General features: G+C 39.7%; 2 protein-coding genes across 2 annotated transcripts; both read right to left on the reverse strand.

Moving 5' to 3' along the window:
- Positions 1-1,157: 1,157 nt before the first annotated feature.
- LOC115048563 (eosinophil peroxidase-like) lies at positions 1,158-6,297 on the reverse strand. The gene is made up of 15 exons (XM_029510123.1): positions 6,222-6,297; positions 5,975-6,043; positions 5,621-5,708; positions 5,318-5,493; positions 5,096-5,228; positions 4,805-4,934; positions 4,392-4,598; positions 3,941-4,301; positions 3,653-3,813; positions 3,306-3,564; positions 3,031-3,201; positions 2,655-2,892; positions 2,345-2,541; positions 2,211-2,231; positions 1,158-2,053 (listed from the first exon to the last, which is right to left on the reverse strand). Exons 2-15 carry the CDS (start codon positions 6,039-6,041, stop codon positions 1,641-1,643), a joined length of 2,622 nt encoding a protein of 873 aa, XP_029365983.1. The 5' UTR covers positions 6,042-6,043; positions 6,222-6,297; the 3' UTR covers positions 1,158-1,640.
- Positions 6,298-11,218: 4,921 nt separating this feature from the next.
- LOC115049265 (eosinophil peroxidase-like) lies at positions 11,219-16,745 on the reverse strand. The gene is made up of 15 exons (XM_029511341.1): positions 16,628-16,745; positions 16,369-16,437; positions 16,046-16,133; positions 15,743-15,918; positions 15,521-15,653; positions 15,230-15,359; positions 14,817-15,023; positions 14,366-14,726; positions 14,078-14,238; positions 13,731-13,989; positions 13,456-13,626; positions 13,080-13,317; positions 12,770-12,966; positions 12,636-12,656; positions 11,219-12,478 (listed from the first exon to the last, which is right to left on the reverse strand). The coding sequence occupies exons 2-15, from the start codon at positions 16,433-16,435 to the stop codon at positions 12,066-12,068; spliced, it is 2,622 nt and encodes an 873-aa protein (XP_029367201.1). The 5' UTR covers positions 16,436-16,437; positions 16,628-16,745; the 3' UTR covers positions 11,219-12,065.
- Between the last annotated feature and the right edge of the window lie 3,350 nt (positions 16,746-20,095).

Raw genomic sequence — 20,095 nt, forward strand, 5'->3', positions numbered from 1 at the left:
TAGTCAAACCACAAATCTCTCTAACCCGGTGGGGCGGCTAACCCTTGTGTTTCAGGGTGTGTGTCTGTGGAGGGGGTGGTGTGGGGGGGGCGCTGATCAGTGACTGCTAAACCAAACAATGGGGTATCGTGTGCCGCTCGTCCTCTGCAGCATTCCCCTGCTCCCATGGGACCCCCAGAGCCACTCTCTGTGGATGACAGTGTCTCCATGGAGGTCAGGAGGGGCGTGGCGTGTGTGTGGATGTGTGGATGTGTGTGTGTGTGTGTGTGGGGGGGGGGCTGGGGACGCAGCAGCTGGTTCCCGTCCCTCCTCTCCTCTGTGCTGGAAACAACAGAACTAATGCGACCCACCACGTCTCCCATCGATCGCCTTATATTACTCCCGTTTGTTTTGTTGACTTATATTTGGGGAAGGATGCAGATCCCCTGAGGAATGTTGGCATGTGCAATTACGGCGGAGTGATCACCTTTCGCCTCATTCCTCAATATCAACCATCATCTGATAAACTTTCAACAAACATTTGCATTCATATCGCTTGATGTTTTTTGAATAATAATAAGAAAAAAAAAAACAAGCTATAATTTCAAGAGTGTAGACATCATTACTGCTGCAGACCTAAAATATCTGTGGTCAGAAATGGCCATAGAAAATCTCGGAAAAGTCATCGATTGAATTGAACCATCACGGACAAAATTCTGAATATCACAAAATCATATCAATTAAGTAAAACACTTTTGTTTATACTGTCCTTTAAATCTTGATTAAATATGTTTAGTCGAAAAGTAATTGGATTGCGGTATAATTTTAAACTTCTCCTCTTCCAAGTCAGGATGTCCTGGAATTTAGCTCCAAATGGCCTCTTTTGATGACACTCTCCATGTGTTTAGATGAGATAAAAGTATGACTATTTTATACCCATATAATCCATGCATACAAAAGCACTATTCCAATTTGATGATTATTCATCAAGGTTTGATGCAGTACAATTACAGAAATTAATGCAAGTCCGGTTTGTGGTTGGTGACCAGCCTTTGAAAACCTATATGTCAGTGCCATCTACTGGTCGTTTGAATGAACTCATCAGCCGCGTCCGCAAATAAAATGATTTTGAAATATGTTGTTCTCTCTATGAATACCAGTCAGTGTGAGAAGTTCAGTTTCTGTTTCAGCAATCATTTATTTGTGTCAAACCTAACGTGGCTGATCGCCATACACTTAAATTTGGGACAAACATAAGTGTGTACCCAAAAATCTGTAAAAGTTATTGGAGCATTCACAATTCAAGATCATTTAAGCAATAACTGATTATTTTACAAGGCACAAGCTATATGAATGGTACTGTAAAATACAACTTTAAGAAAATAATTAAAAACAAGAAAAAAAACACGAATTGGGAAAAAAAAGTATCTGGTATCAAGGCAGATAGTGATTGTTTTGAATTTCACATTCATGAAGGAATATCCAAGATATTTAAAAGGCCATTCAAAAGGCCAAATTAGTTGATGGGTTTTAACCACAGTGAAAAATGATTTCCCACTGGAAGGAAGAGATCACTGATTTCTGCAAACACATCATTATTCTACTAAACTTTAATTTGCAGTGTTTTGGAGTTGTCATGGATCAGCAGCCGTATCAGGTCTCTACTCAGTGAACAACAGATGTCCTGAAAAGAAGCTGTCTTTGGTCAAACCATTGCTACCATGATTGGCCATCAGCCAGACCTTGTCTCCCTTTTGAAGCCTAATGTATGTGTTTCCACTGGCTGTGATGAAGCCATCCTGTCTTGTGGTGAATGAGTGTAGAACGAGCTTTCCATTACGCAGCAGATCCACACTGGCATCTTTCTTGTTGATTGTACAGTGGAACTGAAACTCGTACACACCTGAATACTGGCAAGTGAAAATCCCTGTTGTGATATCATAGCTGTTCTGTCCATTGTAGATGACATCGCGAAAAGTGATGGGCACACCTGCCTTGGGGAAGTTGTTTCCCAGTCGCACAGAGAAGGCAACATTCACATCAGTGTTTCTGGGGTTGTATGGTTTTGTGGGTCCTGTGTAAAAAAGAAAAGAAAAAACAACACACCCATTATTTTGCTGACAGACTATTACTATTACTATTACTACTAGACTAATATAAATGGAATGGTTTTATTAAGGTACATTCATTTCACGATTTATGGATAACAGGACAGGAAGTGGTAGACTGACCTGGTCCACTTGAGCTTCCACCTACAGAAAATTGGAGGGAAAAACAATATATATATCAGTATTTCCAAGTTACTCCAATGTCGTCACATGTTACTTTTGGTTAACTGTGCGCACATTTCAGAACATCCACTCACCTTCCTGCCATGGGCTGAGGTCAAAGGCTGGGATATCGTTACACTGAGTGTAACCAGATCCTCGAGGTCTGTACTGGAAGGGTCTTTCAGGTACTTCGGTGATGCCAGTGTTGTCACATATGATTCGGGCAAGTGATGTTTCCCTCAGAGACGCTCGCTGAGCTGCAGTGAAGACTCCCTCTTTCTCCCACCAAAGCCTGAATTTGGATGGTTTGTTAATATTTGAAGTCTCTGAATGAAAATTAACCCTAAGTGTACAACTAAGAAAGCCATTACCACATATTTTAGCAATGTGAGTTCTGTAATATACCTGTCTCCCTGGCGGATCCTCTGGAACTGAGTGGCAATCAGGCAGGCAAACAGCGGTCCTACTCTTCCTCCAGGGACAAATGGTTCAGCCACTCCTGCCAGCCACACATCGATGTTGTCAGGTGTGCCATACAGATCCAGAAGGTTTTCGGCCAGTTCGGTGTTGTTCATGACCTCTGCCAGCTGTTCCAGATTTCGTGGTTGTGACAGGCCGCAGAATTTGCGCCATTTATTGTAGCCTAAAAAGGGACAGCTGGTTAACATCTCTCATGTTAAGTTTCCCAGTATAGTCTTTAATGTCAGCAAATCAAGTTAATGTGTAGGCCAATTTGATTTTCAGTGGGAAGGATACTAAGCCATAAAGACAGAATAAATACCAGGGAGTCCATGGTCTCTGCCTCTCTGCATGTTTAGAGCAGCCAGATCCAGAGCCAACTCAGATGAGAATTGAAAAAGTCTGTCCCTCAGCTCATCAGGCATCATGTGATCCTGTGTGTTCAGCTTTGCCTGTCGGCCCACCAGTCCCCTCAGGATTGGGTCCAGTCCACCTACAGAGAACGATAGATCATTTAATTTTAATCAGTTTCTTTCATCCTCTCTTTTGGAAAGGACTAAGAAATTAAGTTAATCTGTAAATTAATCTTAGCTGTACCTTCAAAGATTATCCTCCATGGTGCAAAGAAGGCTCTGTGCAACAACGGGGTGGGGTATTCACTGTGCTCCTTGTAATCATCATCAAGACGAAACATGAAAGGCTGAATCATCAGGTGAGCAAATCGATAAGCAGCTGTGGCAAACACATTGGAGATGCTGGAGTCCATGTTTTCATCATAACCAGGATAGGTGGACAGCTGCTTGGCAATGAAGTCTGGACCAACAATGTGGAGCAGGTAGTCTCTAAAAGTTAGAACCTGAAAACCAAAAAGAAAGTGACTTAACTGAACAACAGACAAAGTCAAGGAAAGGTTTGTGCTCGTCTGTAAATAGCCTCTTACTAACCTGGAAGTATCCACCCATGATCTTGCGGGCCTCTTGGTAGAGTCTCTCTCCGTCCCAGTGAGGATTGAGTTGGGCCAGAGCGCGTGCCAGACGGTTGTGTTCACGCAACAGCAATGTGTGTAGAGAGGTCAGACCAATGTTCTCATCTACACGCTCGTCACCTGGAACAAAGCAGGAGGCAGCTTTTAAGAAACCCAAATGAATGTTGTTTTCTCTCCTCTAACAACCACAATATGCATTTGGTCCTTTCACCACAATTTGTATGTTGCTTCTTTTGTTGCCACTTACCAGCCACAAAACAGGGCACCTCTTTAGTTTTATTATCTTTAGTAATGCGGGCTCGTGTGGCACACATGTTGGCTCCCATGGTGCTGAAGGGCAGGAGCTCACGGCCATTGTCAGTGTACTCCGTGTTGACCCTCAGTAGGCCTTCATCTGTGGTAAGGTTGCGGAGGTAACGAGCTTTGGCGTCATCTGAGCCGTACACCTGGCCTACATCAAGGAAAGCTGTGAGAGTGTTCATCTGCTGACGGACATTGCTTGCACCGAAGATGTGGCCAGTGTTGCCAGTACCGCAACCTGCTGTTGAGCGGAAGAAGGGCATGCACTCCTCTGACTTTCTGCCAAAACGGGGGTCTTTCTCTGGAACCTGTTTAGACCATGAGAAGCATTTAGTGTTCAGTGTTTTTGTCTTTCAGGTGAATTCAGATCATTTCTGGTGTAATCCAGTGATACTGACCTCAATGGGGAAGCAAGGCTCTGTGCGTTCACAGGTCTTGTCACAGTCAATACCATTATTGAATGAGCGGATGACAGGAGAATGAGGAGTGAAGGTCAGGTCATGGTCAGTCCATTGGCCGAAGATGGTCACCAGGTGAGTGTAGAGCGGGTCGCTCTCCACATCAGAGTTAGCAGTGCGGAGAATTCGGTTGGACACTTCCCTCACCTGGGGACAGCATGTAGACAATGAACTCTTTGTTGACTGTGATTGATACAGCAATCATTGTTCATCTCTTACTTTACAAGCCTGGAAATACTTTGAGCATCATTACAGATATTTTGTCATATTCAAGTCATAGCAACACCTCGGCATAATCACTTTCCTGTACAGTATGTTATACTCTGAATAAAATATACATATGAATACATTACCAATGGAAGAAAATGTCTGTTGACTCTCCGATTTGAGGTCCAGCCTTTCGGTAGAGAGATGTCGTCCTCATACTCTGCAGGGAGCCAGCGGGTGAAAGGTATGTTGGAGGATCCCCAGCGAGTGTTTTCCCTATATTTAAGCAAAAATAATTATAACTCTGTTATCTATTTAAATGTTTGGGGGAGTTTTGTGTAGTTTTTCTTGGATTGTCCAAAAGATGATATATTTAGTTGAACTATCATTCAGCTACTTTCATTTTATTTTGTTTAAATGACAAGAAACGTCCTAACCTGTTGTTGCAGGTGCTGCTTGCAGTGCGATATTGGTTCAAATTGGGAGTTGTCCTGCAAGAAGGGACACGATGTCGAGGAGAGCAGCCTGTCAGTTCAGCCACAACCTGCAGATCCTCCTCAGAGATCAAATCTAATAGTAAGAAGCAGAACAAAATCACTTCTGCTCTCAGTGACTTGCAGCTGTAGTCAAAAATCAGAGAAGATGTGAAGACTGAAGACCTGTGGCATTGATGGAGCGCTTTGGACGTCTATTCAGAGACCTCCTCAGCAGCTTCACTGCAACATCCATATAGTCTGCAGAACGTGCAACATTACGGCTTGGCCCAGCAGGTTGTTTCAACAGTCTGAGGATGTCTGATGGATTAGCTGCATTCCTCCTCACACGGTCAATGCTCCTGTATTGTAAAGAGTTCAGGTTGGTCAGAGCTTTCAATATACAAATCTTTTGTATTATTTGTATGGATCTGTGTTGCTGACAAAAAGCAGTTAGTTTTCTATCACTGAAGAAATGACTACACTCACTCTTGTCTGGAATATTCATAGGCATTGTCCACAGTGGCCTTGGCTGCTGTCACTGCATCTTCAATCTGACTCCTGGTCAGATGTGATTCTGGAAACAAAAACCAACCAATGATTTTTATTTTTATTTTTTTTTTCATACTTCACGCAAAATGCAGATAAATTTCATCAGTGCATTTCTGACACCATATTAGTGAATTTCCGTTTGTATCACAGCTACAGTATTTCACAGGATATTTGTCAAGACCAAAATTTCAAATGTGTTAATACATATTTAAGAGAATAAATTGTAGTACGAAGAGATTTGTTTTTATTTGAAGTTTGTAGCTCTGGTAAAATGGTAGAGGTAGCACTCACCTGCATTTACCTGCCAAAGCAAGCACAGGTAAACTGCTGCAGCCAGCAGAAAGAGAAAACGGCCCATTTCTGTAAAACAGGCATATGCTCTGGTCGTTCAGGCACTTGGTCAAATACTTCAAATAAATTGTCTAAATGTATCTCAGAACACAGTAATATGGAAAAACTGAGTTGGAAATATTGTAATTAAAAATATTTATGTTGATTGTAGCATATGTACAAATGAAGAGGATTTTCTAAAAGTTACCTGTGTTAAAAGCGAAGCTCCGCTCATCTGAAGTCCACAACTTCGAACCTGAAGTTCAGCTTTGCGCGGATCTCTCTCCTGTTGGCTCTGATATTTATAGCTGAGGTTTAACAGCTGTCCGATCAGATTCCTGTCATTCAGGAATTTCTTTACATGCAACAAAATAATTTTGTTCTAGTTCCTAGTTCCTCCTCTGCAGCATCTCTGCTGAGAAAGTCCCGATAAAGACGGCGAACAGGCTTTGCTTCCAAGGAATGACCACCTTCAAGGTCAAGCATGCCGAGCTGCCAGAGCGAATTCATCATACTGAACAAGATTTTGGGACACACCATAAAACATTTTTATTGGTCTCTATTTTCTCACCGTTGTCGTTTTAATCTTAATTTAAAAACAATAATTCAAATAAATTCTTTTTTTGTTGTTGTTTTTTAATATGGCCGTAAATTCAACTTTTAAATGAGTTACTGCGAAATCCAGTTAGGCTCTCATTTCATTACATGCATGCATTATACCTTTTTGCTTTAACTGTAGTCGTTGTTTGTATTTAAATGAAATACGTAAATTGCTTGTCAGTATCTTACTGTGTAACTGTAGCTTATAATATAGCTTGTAATATAGGATTGTCTTAACAGAGGCCTATATATCCTTCTCATTGTAATTGGAAAGGAAAAATATATTTTATTACAACATCCCAGTTGCGTTTAAGCGATCCTAAAAAAATCCGCTCATCAACATTAAATATGTCACACATTCAAAACATTTTGAACTTGAAATACGAGACAGACATTTTCTCTAAACACACGGACGTGATTTAGCTTGAGTAAACAAATAAGGAGCCAACTTCCTTGATCTATGTGATCTGATCCAGCCCCCATGTCCAGCCCCCCAAAGATAAAAAGTACATAAAATAAGAAAACAAACAAAAAAATTTTTTTGTTATTTATTTAATTATATTATTATATTATATTATTATATTTTTCTTTCTTTCTTTTTTTTTTTTTTTTGCAACAACCACTATAACAATAATAGGCTAATAGCAATACACGATGCACAGCGCTTATGTTTTATAAAAAAAAAAAATGAAATAAAATGAAAAACACATGAAAATGAACACTTGCTGCTCAAACAAAGCCATGCGATTCAATATGACGAAGAACAATGGCAAAGAAACAGCTGAGGCCTGTGCCAAACGAAATGTTTGGCAGCAAGTCAAGTTATGTGTGTTATTTTACAGTCAGCTGAAAACCGACCCAGCAGCAGGCTCAGATCAACAAACCGGCAAGAAAAACATGCCGAGGTGTCTTCCGGAAAACTGCTGATGGTCTGAGTCAGCCATTAAAATAATCAGGGCCATCTTCTGCAAAACAGAAATGTGTCAGAGTGAGGTAATGAAATATTTAGATGCCATTTAGATAAATAGATGCCACCGGTAGAGCGGGTCGGTCCGTGATGGGACGACGTTGTTATTTGATCTAAAAACAAAAACAAACAGACTGGCTATTTTAGTGATCTATTATCTAATCCACCTAAAGCCTGGGGCACTTTGTGTTACTTTTATGCCTGAAAAGTTCCTTACAAATAGCATTTGATTTGAATTCCTGTTAGGGACGAGGCCATGTCCTCAGTGACTGTGACGGAGAGATCTGGAGGTTCCGGAGTCCGTTCGTTAAAATTACTGGTCACTGCCTGTGTGTCAAGGTCAGGGAACCTTTTGAGAACGTTCCCTAACGTTCTAAGAACGTTCTAAGTGTTTCATTTGTGACCTTCTTCTCTGAGAAGGATCGTTCCGTTCATATTTTACACAACTTTTACATTCAGAAATAGAATAGAAATTTCGGAATTCATTCGTATTTTAAAGAAAACTTCTACCTAATTTAAAGGATTAGACCACTTTCAACAATTTGGTTTTCATTCATTCACTGTTCATTTGTGGTTAAACATTCCCTTTCATTTCATGCAATAAATAGTTATACATGAAAGAAGGCCCATGTCAGATATATTGAAATAAAAAACGTGATTTAAGTGAAAAGAAAAAGACAGTGGAATATAAATAATAGGTCTGTGTAATATATGCAGTATTTTTTTTTTTTATTGCATTCTGCTTTCTACTTTTTTGTACAATTAGTTTGCAATCATGTTAAAACAGAATTTCTAATGATAACTGACTGGTACCGAAACTGGTATTCATATGCTCAACATTTCTTGTTTGCTTTCGTATTTTTAATTGTTGTAGCTGCTACCAGGTGTATCTATAATCTGTATGGATGTCTTTGTTTCAGGACACACACACAATCCCACAATATAAAACCCTCTACAGCAGGGAGCAGGAAGCTACATCTCTTTATTCCCATTTTCAGATGAACACAAAATGCTGTCCGAGGTAATGTGATGGATGAAGCACCTAGAGAGTAATGTTTATACACATTCAGACAACTGTAACATTTTGAGTGCCAGCAGACTGTAGACGAGACACAGAACTAACCTAATTACATTAATATAATGAAGGGCAATCCCTAACAAGATAATTGTTCTGAGTGTGTTCTTAATCCATGCCAGAAATTGAAAATGAATTATTTCTCTATTTAGTTTCACTTCTGGTAAAGTGGCAATAGAAAAATTGCATACACACACACACACACACACACACACACACACAAACAAGCCTGCTGAAGTGAATGATTGAGAGTTTGTCCTTGTGATTTCCAAAGACCAAATGGCACATTCACATATAAGAATACAGTAAAGATTACAACAATGAATGTAAAGAACCAACTTGACAATGAATAACATGCTAGAATTGGTAATTTCTCTTTATATACAGCTAGTTGCAATAGTTTTACACTGGTGAACTAATATGTACCTGTGGAAAGGTTGTATCAAACAACAGGCAATAGCTCTGATACTAAGTGATATTAGCATTTCAGGGACTGGATTGGAATAGTTCTTCACTTGAGATCTATTGCGTGTCTAATGTTTAATACCTTATAAATGAGTCAGCCACTGCTCAGTCAAGGCCCTTTAACTATATGTCAATCTAACTGGCGTATCTGAAAGACTTTCCGGAAATACTCATAAAAGAAGTGTAATATGGAGTATTAGAGTCAAGTGTTTATAGTAAACACTTGTATAATCACATTAATTAACTCAATAAATTGAAACTGCAACAAAACTGTTAAGAATACATTTTTTGCTTAATAAATAAACAAGCAAGTTGTTTTAACTTTTGTCAGTTAGATGTAGCAATAACAAGTTTGTTTTTTTTTTGTATAAACATTATGCATGAATATTTTAATATGTATTTTATTCCTTTGATAAAGATTTATTTAGCATTTTTATTTATCTGCGTGACTTGTGCTGTTCTTTATTTCAGTAAATTTTTAAAGATGGTTTTTGCAGCATAAATAATGTAAATGTTTAAATCCCTATTTATGTGTTGCATAAATAACAAGCCAATGTGCATGTGGCTTTTATTTATCATTTATTTGTTTGTTTTCATGGATACAGAGTTGAGTGTTGCTGTTTGGTCGGGCAGGTTCTGCAGGTGGCATCATGTGGGAGTTGCTGCAATTTCCTATTGATTTGGCAGTGCCTCTCCTTCAGAAAGATTATCACTATTACATATATAAATATTTGGTAAACCTCAATTCAGGTAATACATTGGCATATGTAGCAGTGACATCTCAGTTTAATAAAGACTTGGTGAAGATGAGTTCAGCGACAGTTGGCATTGTTAGTCGATAAGAGACTTATGGATGTCTACACAGCTGTCCCATAATGTAGTCAGTATAATATGTTAAATCATTACAAGTAGTTCTTTTACATTATCTTTTAAAAAGAAATGTAAGCAAGCGTTATGTTTTAATTACTTATCTATATTTCTATAAACTGTATACTTGAATCTCCATGGCAGCAGTGAATGGTCTATCATGTTAAAATGTGCTTTATGAGAGATTACATCAATTTTTACTTTTACAAGGAAATAGCTATTTTTTTATTTTTTTTTTAGACCGACTAAAGCTTTTGTAGATCATGTGATAATAATGTAGGCGTTGGGGCAGTAAGTCAGCAGCCTTTCTCCTCACCTGGTGATGAGATCAGCTGATCTCCGGGATCTGCTCCTCTCCTTTCCCCGTCCAGCGGGTTTTTGGATTTCTTCATAAGAGTGGAACGAAATCATGTTCATCCGGAAGCTTTTATTTCCATGATTAAAGAAAAAAAAAAATATATATATATATATCGACAGTTGTTTCCTGGTGTTGTCCTCTTTCTCCTCTTCTTGGGAGTTTATAAATACACCAGAAAGTTTCAGGTTACAGTCTGATGGAGTTTAAAGTTCAGTTTCCTTCATTCTTTGCTTCACTGTTGTATTCACTGTTTTTGTATCCAGTGTTGTTGACTCCACTGACTTTTTCCCTCACACTCGAAATATCGACGAAAAAATGTTTTGGTTTTTTTAGCGTCCCTTTCTTATTATTGTCTGCCGACGTCAAAGGGAGACTCCATAAACCGAGTCCCCTCAGTAGATGTTAGCAAAACGTACTGTGTGAGCACACGTCTTACTTTTATCGACGACAGTTTTTCTTGAGGGCTACTCAGAACAACTGAAGATTGAGGTGAAGTTAAGTCATCACCGGAGTGTTTGTTAAAGTTTGGTTAGAGAAAGCGACCAGGGACGTTAGTTCAGGTCAGTCATGCCGCCATCTTGGAATGCCTCCGCCCCACGCGGCCGTAGAGGTTTAACGGCTGGATATGAAAATGGCGCTCGTCATTTGTAACACAGAAACAAAAGCAAAACAAAAATAAATAAATAAATAAAAATGGACTGCTACTTGTGCTGAAAACCAAGATGGAGAAACTGTCCAGTCTAAATTAAAAGAATAAGAAAATCGATACAACTTTAAAAAAAAAAAAAAAAAAAAAAAAATCTATTTCGGTGATTCGTTTTATTGTTTTTCAAAACAACCCATAGCACAAATGTTTCATATCTCTCACAGGTGTTAATCTGGGTTGAGATTTATTCCATGCAAAGGCCACAGGATTCATATTATTTATCTGTACTTAAACACAACAGCTACATTCATACAGATTAACTCTGTACTTAAAATGTGTGTCAGTACCATCTGCTGGTCGGTTGAAGGTCCTCATCTGAACTGCTTTCTGCCATTAGTGTTCATCAATGTCAAACTTAAGATGACTGAATGTCTTACAATTGTGTGTCACATAAAAATCCAACGAAGGAGTACAGCAGCCACAATTCAAGCTTATTTAAAGAGAGTACATTTTTTCAGATAAAGGATATAACTTTTTTACACAAGAAAAGTCACTCATTCCAAAATACAGGTTCAAACAAATGTTATGTTACACGTGAGGCAATGTTCATTTTAATTTTTACATTCACAAGAGCAAATGTATAATGAACTCTGATGCTACTTCAGCATTGCCAGTGCAGGAATTTGTGCAAGAAAACACCAAAGAAAAAATTTTAAAAAATTCATTAAATCAGTCAAAATGTGCAAGAAATCTTACATATAGTGTTCACTTTGATTTGGCCATTATAATGTTTGACGTCATCATCATCAGTGCATAATGAATGTTTTATTCAATATGGATCTTCTAAATACACATTTTTAAACATTGTGCATTTTGCATCACCAAGGATGATTATATTAAATGTCAATGTTAACACATTATTTAGCTTCCCCTGCTCCAGAGCAGAGTAACTCCCACACTGATGATACATATGAGTACAAACAAATTAGTGACCTTGGCATATTGTTGGTGTCCTGCTAAACTTTAATTTGCAGTGTTTTGGAGTTGTCATGGATCAGCAGCCGTATCAGGTCTCTACTCAGTGAACAACAGATGTCCTGAAAAGAAGCTGTCTTTGGTCAAACCATTGCTACCATGATTGGCCATCAGCCAGACCTTGTCTCCCTTTTGAAGCCTAATGTATGTGTTTCCACTGGCTGTGATGAACCCATCCTGTCTTGTGGTGAATGAGTGTAGAACGAGCTTTCCATTACGCAGCAGATCCACACTGGCATCTTTCTTGTTGATTGTACAGTGGAACTGAAACTCGTACACACCTGAATACTGGCAAGTGAAAATCCCTGTTGTGATATCATAGCTGTTCTGTCCATTGTAGATGACATCGCGAAAAGTGATGGGCACACCTGCCTTGGGGAAGTTGTTTCCCAGTCGCACAGAGAAGGCAACATTCACATCAGTGTTTCTGGGGTTGTATGGTTTTGTGGGTCCTGTGTAAAAAAGAAAAGAAAAAACAACACACCCATTATTTTGCTGATAGACTATTACTATTACTATTACTACTAGACTAATATAAATGGAATGGTTTTATTAAGGTACATTCATTTCACGATTTATGGATAACAGGACAGGAAGTGGTAGACTGACCTGGTCCACTTGAGCTTCCACCTACAGAAAATTGGAGGGAAAAACAATATATATATCAGTATTTCCAAGTTACTCCAATGTCGTCACATGTTACTTTTGGTTAACTGTGCGCACATTTCAGAACATCCACTCACCTTCCTTCCATGGGCTGAGGTCAAAGGCTGGGATATCGTTACACTGAGTGTAACCAGATCCTCGAGGTCTGTACTGGAAGGGTCTTTCAGGTACTTCGGTGATGCCAGTGTTGTCACATATGATTCGGGCAAGTGATGTTTCCCTCAGAGACGCTCCCTGAGCTGCAGTGAAGACTCCCTCTTTCTCCCACCAAAGCCTGAATTTGGATGGTTTGTTAATATTTGAAGTCTCTGAATGAAAATTAACCCTAAGTGTACAACTAAGAAAGCCATTACCACATATTTTAGCAATGTGAGTTCTGTAATATACCTGTCTCCCTGGCGGATCCTCTGGAACTGAGTGGCAATCAGGCAGGCAAACAGCGGTCCTACTCTTCCTCCAGGGACAAATGGTTCAGCCACTCCTGCCAGCCACACATCGATGTTGTCAGGTGTGCCATACAGATCCAGAAGGTTTTCGGCCAGTTCGGTGTTGTTCATGACCTCTGCCAGCTGTTCCAGATTTCGTGGTTGTGACAGGCCGCAGAATTTGCGCCATTTATTGTAGCCTAAAAAGGGACAGCTGGTTAACATCTCTCATGTTAAGTTTCCCAGTATAGTCTTTAATGTCAGAAAATCAAGTTAATGTGTAGGCCAATTTGATTTTCAGTGGGAAGGATACTAAGCCATAAAGACAGAATAAATACCAGGGAGTCCATGGTCTCTGCCTCTCTGCATGTTTAGAGCAGCCAGATCCAGAGCCAACTCAGATGAGAATTCAAAAAGTCTGTCCCTCAGCTCATCAGGCATCATGTGATCCTGTGTGTTCAGCTTTGCCTGTCGGCCCACCAGTCCCCTCAGGATTGGGTCCAGTCCACCTACAGAGAACGATAGATCATTTAATTTTAATCAGTTTCTTTCATCCTCTCTTTTGGAAAGGACTAAGAAATTAAATTAATCTGTAAATTAATCTTAGCTGTACCTTCAAAGATTATCCTCCATGGTGCAAAGAAGGCTCTGTGCAACAACGGGGTGGGGTATTCACTGTGCTCCTTGTATTCATCATCAAGACGAAACATGAAAGGCTGAATCATCAGGTGAGCAAATCGGTAAGCAGCTGTGGCAAACACATTGGAGATGCTGGAGTCCATGTTTTCATCATAACCAGGATAGGTGGACAGCTGCTTGGCAATGAAGTCTGGACCAACAATGTGGAGCAGGTAGTCTCTAAAAGTTAGAACCTGAAAACCAAAAAGAAAGTGACTTAACTGAACAACAGACAAAGTCAAGGAAAGGTTTGTGCTCGTCTGTAAATAGCCTCTTACTAACCTGGAAGTATCCACCCATGATCTTGCGGGACTCTTGGTAGAGTCTCTCTCCGTCCCAGTGAGGATTGAGTTGGGCCAGAGCGCGTGCCAGACGGTTGTGTTCACGCAACAGCAATGTGTGTAGAGAGGTCAGACCAATGTTCTCATCTACACGCTCGTCACCTGGAACAAAGCAGGAGGCAGCTTTTAAGAAACCCAAATGAATGTTGTTTTCTCTCCTCTAACAACCACAATATGCGTTTGGTCCTTTCACCACAATTTGTATGTTGCTTCTTTTGTTGCCACTTACCAGCCACAAAACAGGGCACCTCTTTAGTTTCATTATCTTTAGTAATGCGGGCTCGTGTGGCACACATGTTGGCTCCCATGGTGCTGAAGGGCAGGAGCTCACGGCCATTGTCAGTGTACTCCGTGTTGACCCTCAGTAGGCCTTCATCTGTGGTAAGGTTGCGGAGGTAACGAGCTTTGGCGTCATCTGAGCCGTACACCTGGCCTACATCAAGGAAAGCTGTGAGAGTGTTCATCTGCTGCCGGACATTGCTTGCACCGAAGATGTGGCCAGTGTTGCCAGTACCGCAACCTGCTGTTGAGCGGAAGAAGGGCATGCACTCCTCTGACTTTCTGCCAAAACGGGGGTCTTTCTCTGGAACCTGTTTAGACCATGAGAAGCATTTAGTGTTCAGTGTTTTTGTCTTTCAGGTGAATTCAGATCATTTCTGGTGTAATCCAGTGATACTGACCTCAATGGGGAAGCAAGGCTCTGTGCGTTCACAGGTCTTGTCACAGTCAATACCATTATTGAATGAGCGGATGACAGGAGAATGAGGAGTGAATGTCAGGTCATGGTCAGTCCATTGGCCGAAGATGGTCACCAGGTGAGTGTAGAGCGGGTCGCTCTCCACATCAGCGTTAGCAGTGCGGAGAATTCGGTTGGACACTTCCCTCACCTGGGGACAGCATGTAGACAATGAACTCTTTGTTGACTGTGATTGATACATCAATCATTGTTCATCTCTTACTTTACAAGCCTGGAAATACTTTGAGCATCATTATAGATATTTTGTCATATTCAATTCATAGCAACACCTCCGCATAATCATTTTCCTGTACAGTATGTTATACTCTGAATAAAATATACATATGAATACATTACCAATGGAAGAAAATGTCTGTTGACTCTCCGATTTGAGGTCCAGCCTTTCGGTAGAGAGATGTCGTCCTCATACTCTGCAGGGAGCCAGCGGGTGAAAGGTATGTTGGAGGATCCCCAGCGAGTGTTTTCCCTATATTTAAGCAAAAATAATTATAACTCTGTTATCTATTTAAATGTTTGGGGGAGTTTTGTGTAGTTTTTCTTGGATTGTCCAAAAGATGATATATTTAGTTGAACTATCATTCAGCTACTTTCATTTTATTTTGTTTAAATGACAAGAAACGTCCTAACCTGTTGTTGCAGGTGCTGCTTGCAGTGCGATATTGGTTCAAATTGGGAGTTGTCCTGCAAGAAGGGACACGATGTCGAGGAGAGCAGCCTGTCAGTTCAGCCACAACCTGCAGATCCTCCTCAGAGATCAAATCTAATAGTAAGAAGCAGAACAAAATCACTTCTGCTCTCAGTGACTTGCAGCTGTGGTCAAAAATCAGAGAAGATGTGAAGACTGAAGACCTGTGGCATTGATGGAGCGCTTTGGACGTCTATTCAGAGACCTCCTCAGCAGCTTCACTGCAACATCCATATAGTCTGCAGAACGTGCAACATTACGGCTTGGCCCAGCAGGTTGTTTCAACAGTCTGAGGACGTCTGATGGATTAGCTGCATTCCTCCTCACACGGTCAATGCTCCTGTATTGTAGAGAGTTCAGGTTTGTCAGAGCTTTCAATCTACGAATCTTTTGTATTATTTGTATGGATCTGTGTTGCTGACAAAAAGCAGTTAGTTTTCTATCACTGAAGAAATGACTACACTCACTCTTGTCTGGAATATTCATAGGCATTGTCCACAGTGGCCTTGGCTGCTGTCACTGCATCTTCAATCTGACTCCTGGTCAGATGTGATTCTGGAAACAAAAACCAAGATAACAAAAATATTTTATTAATGGGTCTGTGATAATGATGATGTATTTGTTCACCATTATGTTGAATTTTCATTATATCACACAATTACAACAATTATAGTGATTTGAGGTCTGATGTCTCATACAAACTAAAGAGAATACATTGTTATAGAGTGAGATTAGTTTTTATTTGATTTTAGGTTTGTAGTTCTGGTAAAATGGTAGAGGTAGCACTCACCTGCATTTACCTGCCAAAGCAAGCACAGGTAAACTGCTGCAGCCAGCAGAAAGAAAAAACGACCCATCTCTGTAAAATAGGCATATGCTCTCAGGCACTTCTTTAAATAAATGCACTACTCCAAATTAATATTGAGAAATACGTGATCCAAAGTTAACTCTAATTCAAACTAATATTCAAGATTTATCTCAAAAAACAATATAATGGAAAAGGAGTTGATTGTAGTATATGTAAAAATGAAGAGGATTGGAAAAGTTACCTGTGTAGAAGGTGAAGCTCCACTCCTATAATGTTAAGAAGCATCAAACCTGAAATTTCAGCCACTGTAAAGCTGTCTGTCGACTATGATATTTAAAGCTAAGGTATATCTGCTGAGTGATCTGACACCTGTCATCCAGGAATTCTTTTTCTTCAAGACACCAAAATGAATGTCTTTTTACTAGTTCCTCCTCTGTAGCATCTCTGAAAAGAAACTCCTCAGGGTGAAAGAGGGCAAACAGGCTGTGACTCAACGGAATGACCCACTTTGGCTTAGGTCCAATTGCATTTGTTGTTTTATCAGTTTTATATGGCCTTCAACAAAAAGCAATATTAAATCCAGGCAGCAGAACAAGATGCCAAAAATAATTAATTATACTGGGTGACATTTTGGGAGAAAAAAAATATATTTGTTGGTCTTTCCTCCTTCATTTCTGTCCTTGTAGTCAGTGCTTCAACTGAGGAAGAAAAGAAATTCAGAGAAATTCATACTGTTTCACAGACAATTTAGTTGTAGATACAGCTTTTAATTAAGCTACTGTGAAATTCAGTACGGCTATTGTGTCATGATGTCTTTTATTACCTTGTAGTGTTACAGTAGCTGTTTTTTTATGCTTTTTATTTTATTACTCTTTAAATGAAGACCATTATCCACCCATCAATTCATTATACCACTTATTCTTAAGGAGACTGGGTGAGCCATTGTATTTACCTATGGTGTGGTGTTTAGTTAGTTTAAAAAAAAAAGGAAGAGAAAAAAAGCTGCTCAGGATTGTCAGCTATGCCATGAATCTGAAACTTCTTGACTCCCTGAGTAGAAATACTTGCTGTACAACTGTCTCAGATATATAATGCATGACGATGGAAAGGCGGCCAACTTCCTGGTGTAATGTCAAAAAATAAACACATGGATTACAGCCAGTCATAATAATAGTTAATAAAAACAACAAAAACATTTTGAACATTTTCATGTTTTTAACTTACTGTGTGACTGCTACATAACGAGCCTGTTTACATGATTAGATCATGCCAAATCAATTGAACTTCTCTCTGCAACCACTATCAGTTCATATGCACTAAATTCTGTGCACATTTGACTTGGGGTATAGTTTTCCTTTGTTTCATCTTAGCAGGCTGTCCTTTTTTTTTATCAAAGAGATTAGGGTTTCTAAGTTCATGATTAAAAAAAACTAGTCAATCCAGGCTGCAGGGAAGTTTCTGCTCTGAGCAACTGACAAGGTGTCAGAGAATTCCTTTAAGCTAAATCATAGGCTGTCCCTATGCTATGGAAACGTGGGCTTTCCAATTCATTTGCATTTGTTTGCTTCCAAATTCTTCATTTTTTTTCCGTCTGTATACTTTAAAATAACGCAATGACGTATGCCATTATCATTTTTACAAGGTGTTCAAAATGTACCTGATACAATCTCTGTTGAACAGCAGCATTCCCTCCATGGCATGGGTGGGACATTGACCTTGACCTTGTATTGCTCTGTCACATTTAAGTGCACTGACTTCAGCTAATATTCAAAAGCTGAAGTTGCAAGAAAAGCAAACTGTGTCAAAATATGAAGCAGAATTTTAGTTGATATGTCGTTTATATAATCACTATAGGGGGAGACCAACCACGACTGGCACGACTGTCATGTCAGTGGGTCTCAAAGTAAAGTCAGGAAAAGGAAACCTGGGGGCGGCAGTATGTCAATGAGATGACAGTGGCAGCAGCAGCCCACATTTGAGTTTAATCAAAAGGTATTGAGAAAATATTGTATAGCATAGCAATCACATGGTTCTCCTGCTCTGAGTTAAAATTAGGCTCAGCCACACGTTGAAGGTGTCATATGTAGGTTTAGCTTAGATTGCTGCTTTTATCTTGACTGTGTTGAGGGGAAAATGTCATATTTGAGTAGGAGTCAGTGTGCTTGGTGTAGATAAAACCAAAGTAATTATGTTACTTTAGCACCACGTCTTAAAATTAAATTACAAGTCCATTCAAATTTAGACTTAATATGTTAAAAACAAATCATAAAATTCTGGATATATAAAGTTTTCATACTATAGAGATACAGGCCAAATATACTCATAGCTAAGCCCAAAAGAAAAAAAACAAATATTTTAGTAAGGTGCTGCAGGACAGGATCTTTGTGCCTTGTAGCTGATTCTGTGAACTCTCTGAACTCTTGTTGGGGGGTTGAATACCTTTCTTCCAAAGGATAACCTCTTACTTGGTGTTTCGATGGTAGTGGATAGTCCACTGTCAAGCATGACAAATCTCTCATAGGATTTCAGTTGGATTGAGGTTCAGCGATTGTAAATATTATAGCATATGATTTACAACATTTCCATATTCATCAGAACATTGACCCTTCATTCCTTTGAAGAGGTGTGTTTCTGTTTCCCGTCAAAAGTTTCCATATATTCCTACCAGTCAAAGTAAAATTAGAGGCTAAGTCATTCATGTGCTTGAGCAAACTCCACAGGTTGCAGGTATGCCTACTTACTGAACCTGTGGTTCAGTGTCCTCCGCTCCGAAGGATGGCATCAGCTTTGCTTTGCACAGTGAAAATATTTTCTTCTGAACCAATGGGGGGTACTACAGTGGTTAGTGCTGTTTCTCCACAGTAAGAAGGTCCTCTGGGGCCTCCCCTGTTTGCATGGGTTTCCTCCCACTATCCGAAGACATGCATGTTTGGTAGGGTTGCAAATCTCTCTGTGACAGACGATTTGATATGCATCTAGATACACGGGTTAAGATCAGATTAAAAAACGACACATTTTTAATACAGAATGATTTGATACAATTCGATACAGTGTAAGAACGATAACGATTCGATTTGAATCCACTGTTAACATTTGTTGATGTAGACATTAACCTTACATTATAAAATAACAGGAGCCGATTCGATAAAAGTGACATTCTTAGAGTATTTTCAAATATGTCTGAAAACGAGCACATCCATTACCGTTACCGTTGTTTACCGTCATGGTAATGCCAACTACGGAGCATGCGCGAGAATCGTTTCAGCGGCAGCCACGGTACAGCCAAGTCCGATTGCTAGTATCGCGATACCCGATCCATGACTCTACAATCGATTCATGGCTGGTTTGTATCGATTGAGGAGGCTGCTGCCGGCGCAACTGTATCTCTCACTTATCAAACAGAATATCCGAATATCGTATCGGTTTATCGTTCACGACCCTAATGTTTGTGTTAAGTGGTGACTCTAAATTGTTTGTAGGTCTGAGTGTGAGTGTTTGTCTGTCTCTGTGTGATGGCCCTGTGTGTGACCTGGGATCGGCTCCAGCTGTTCCCCAACCTGGGAAAAGATAAACGGTACAAGATGAATGAATGAACCATTGAGTCAGAAGTTGGCCTTTTAATAATATAAACCTTACAGTGACTCAAAGTCACTGAAGTCACCTGAAGTGTGAGCCACACACATTCAAAGGATGTCTGTTAAAATGTAAC

This window comes from Echeneis naucrates, chromosome 9 (genome assembly GCF_900963305.1).
Source record: "Echeneis naucrates chromosome 9, fEcheNa1.1, whole genome shotgun sequence".
Classification (NCBI taxonomy): domain Eukaryota; kingdom Metazoa; phylum Chordata; class Actinopteri; order Carangiformes; family Echeneidae; genus Echeneis; species Echeneis naucrates.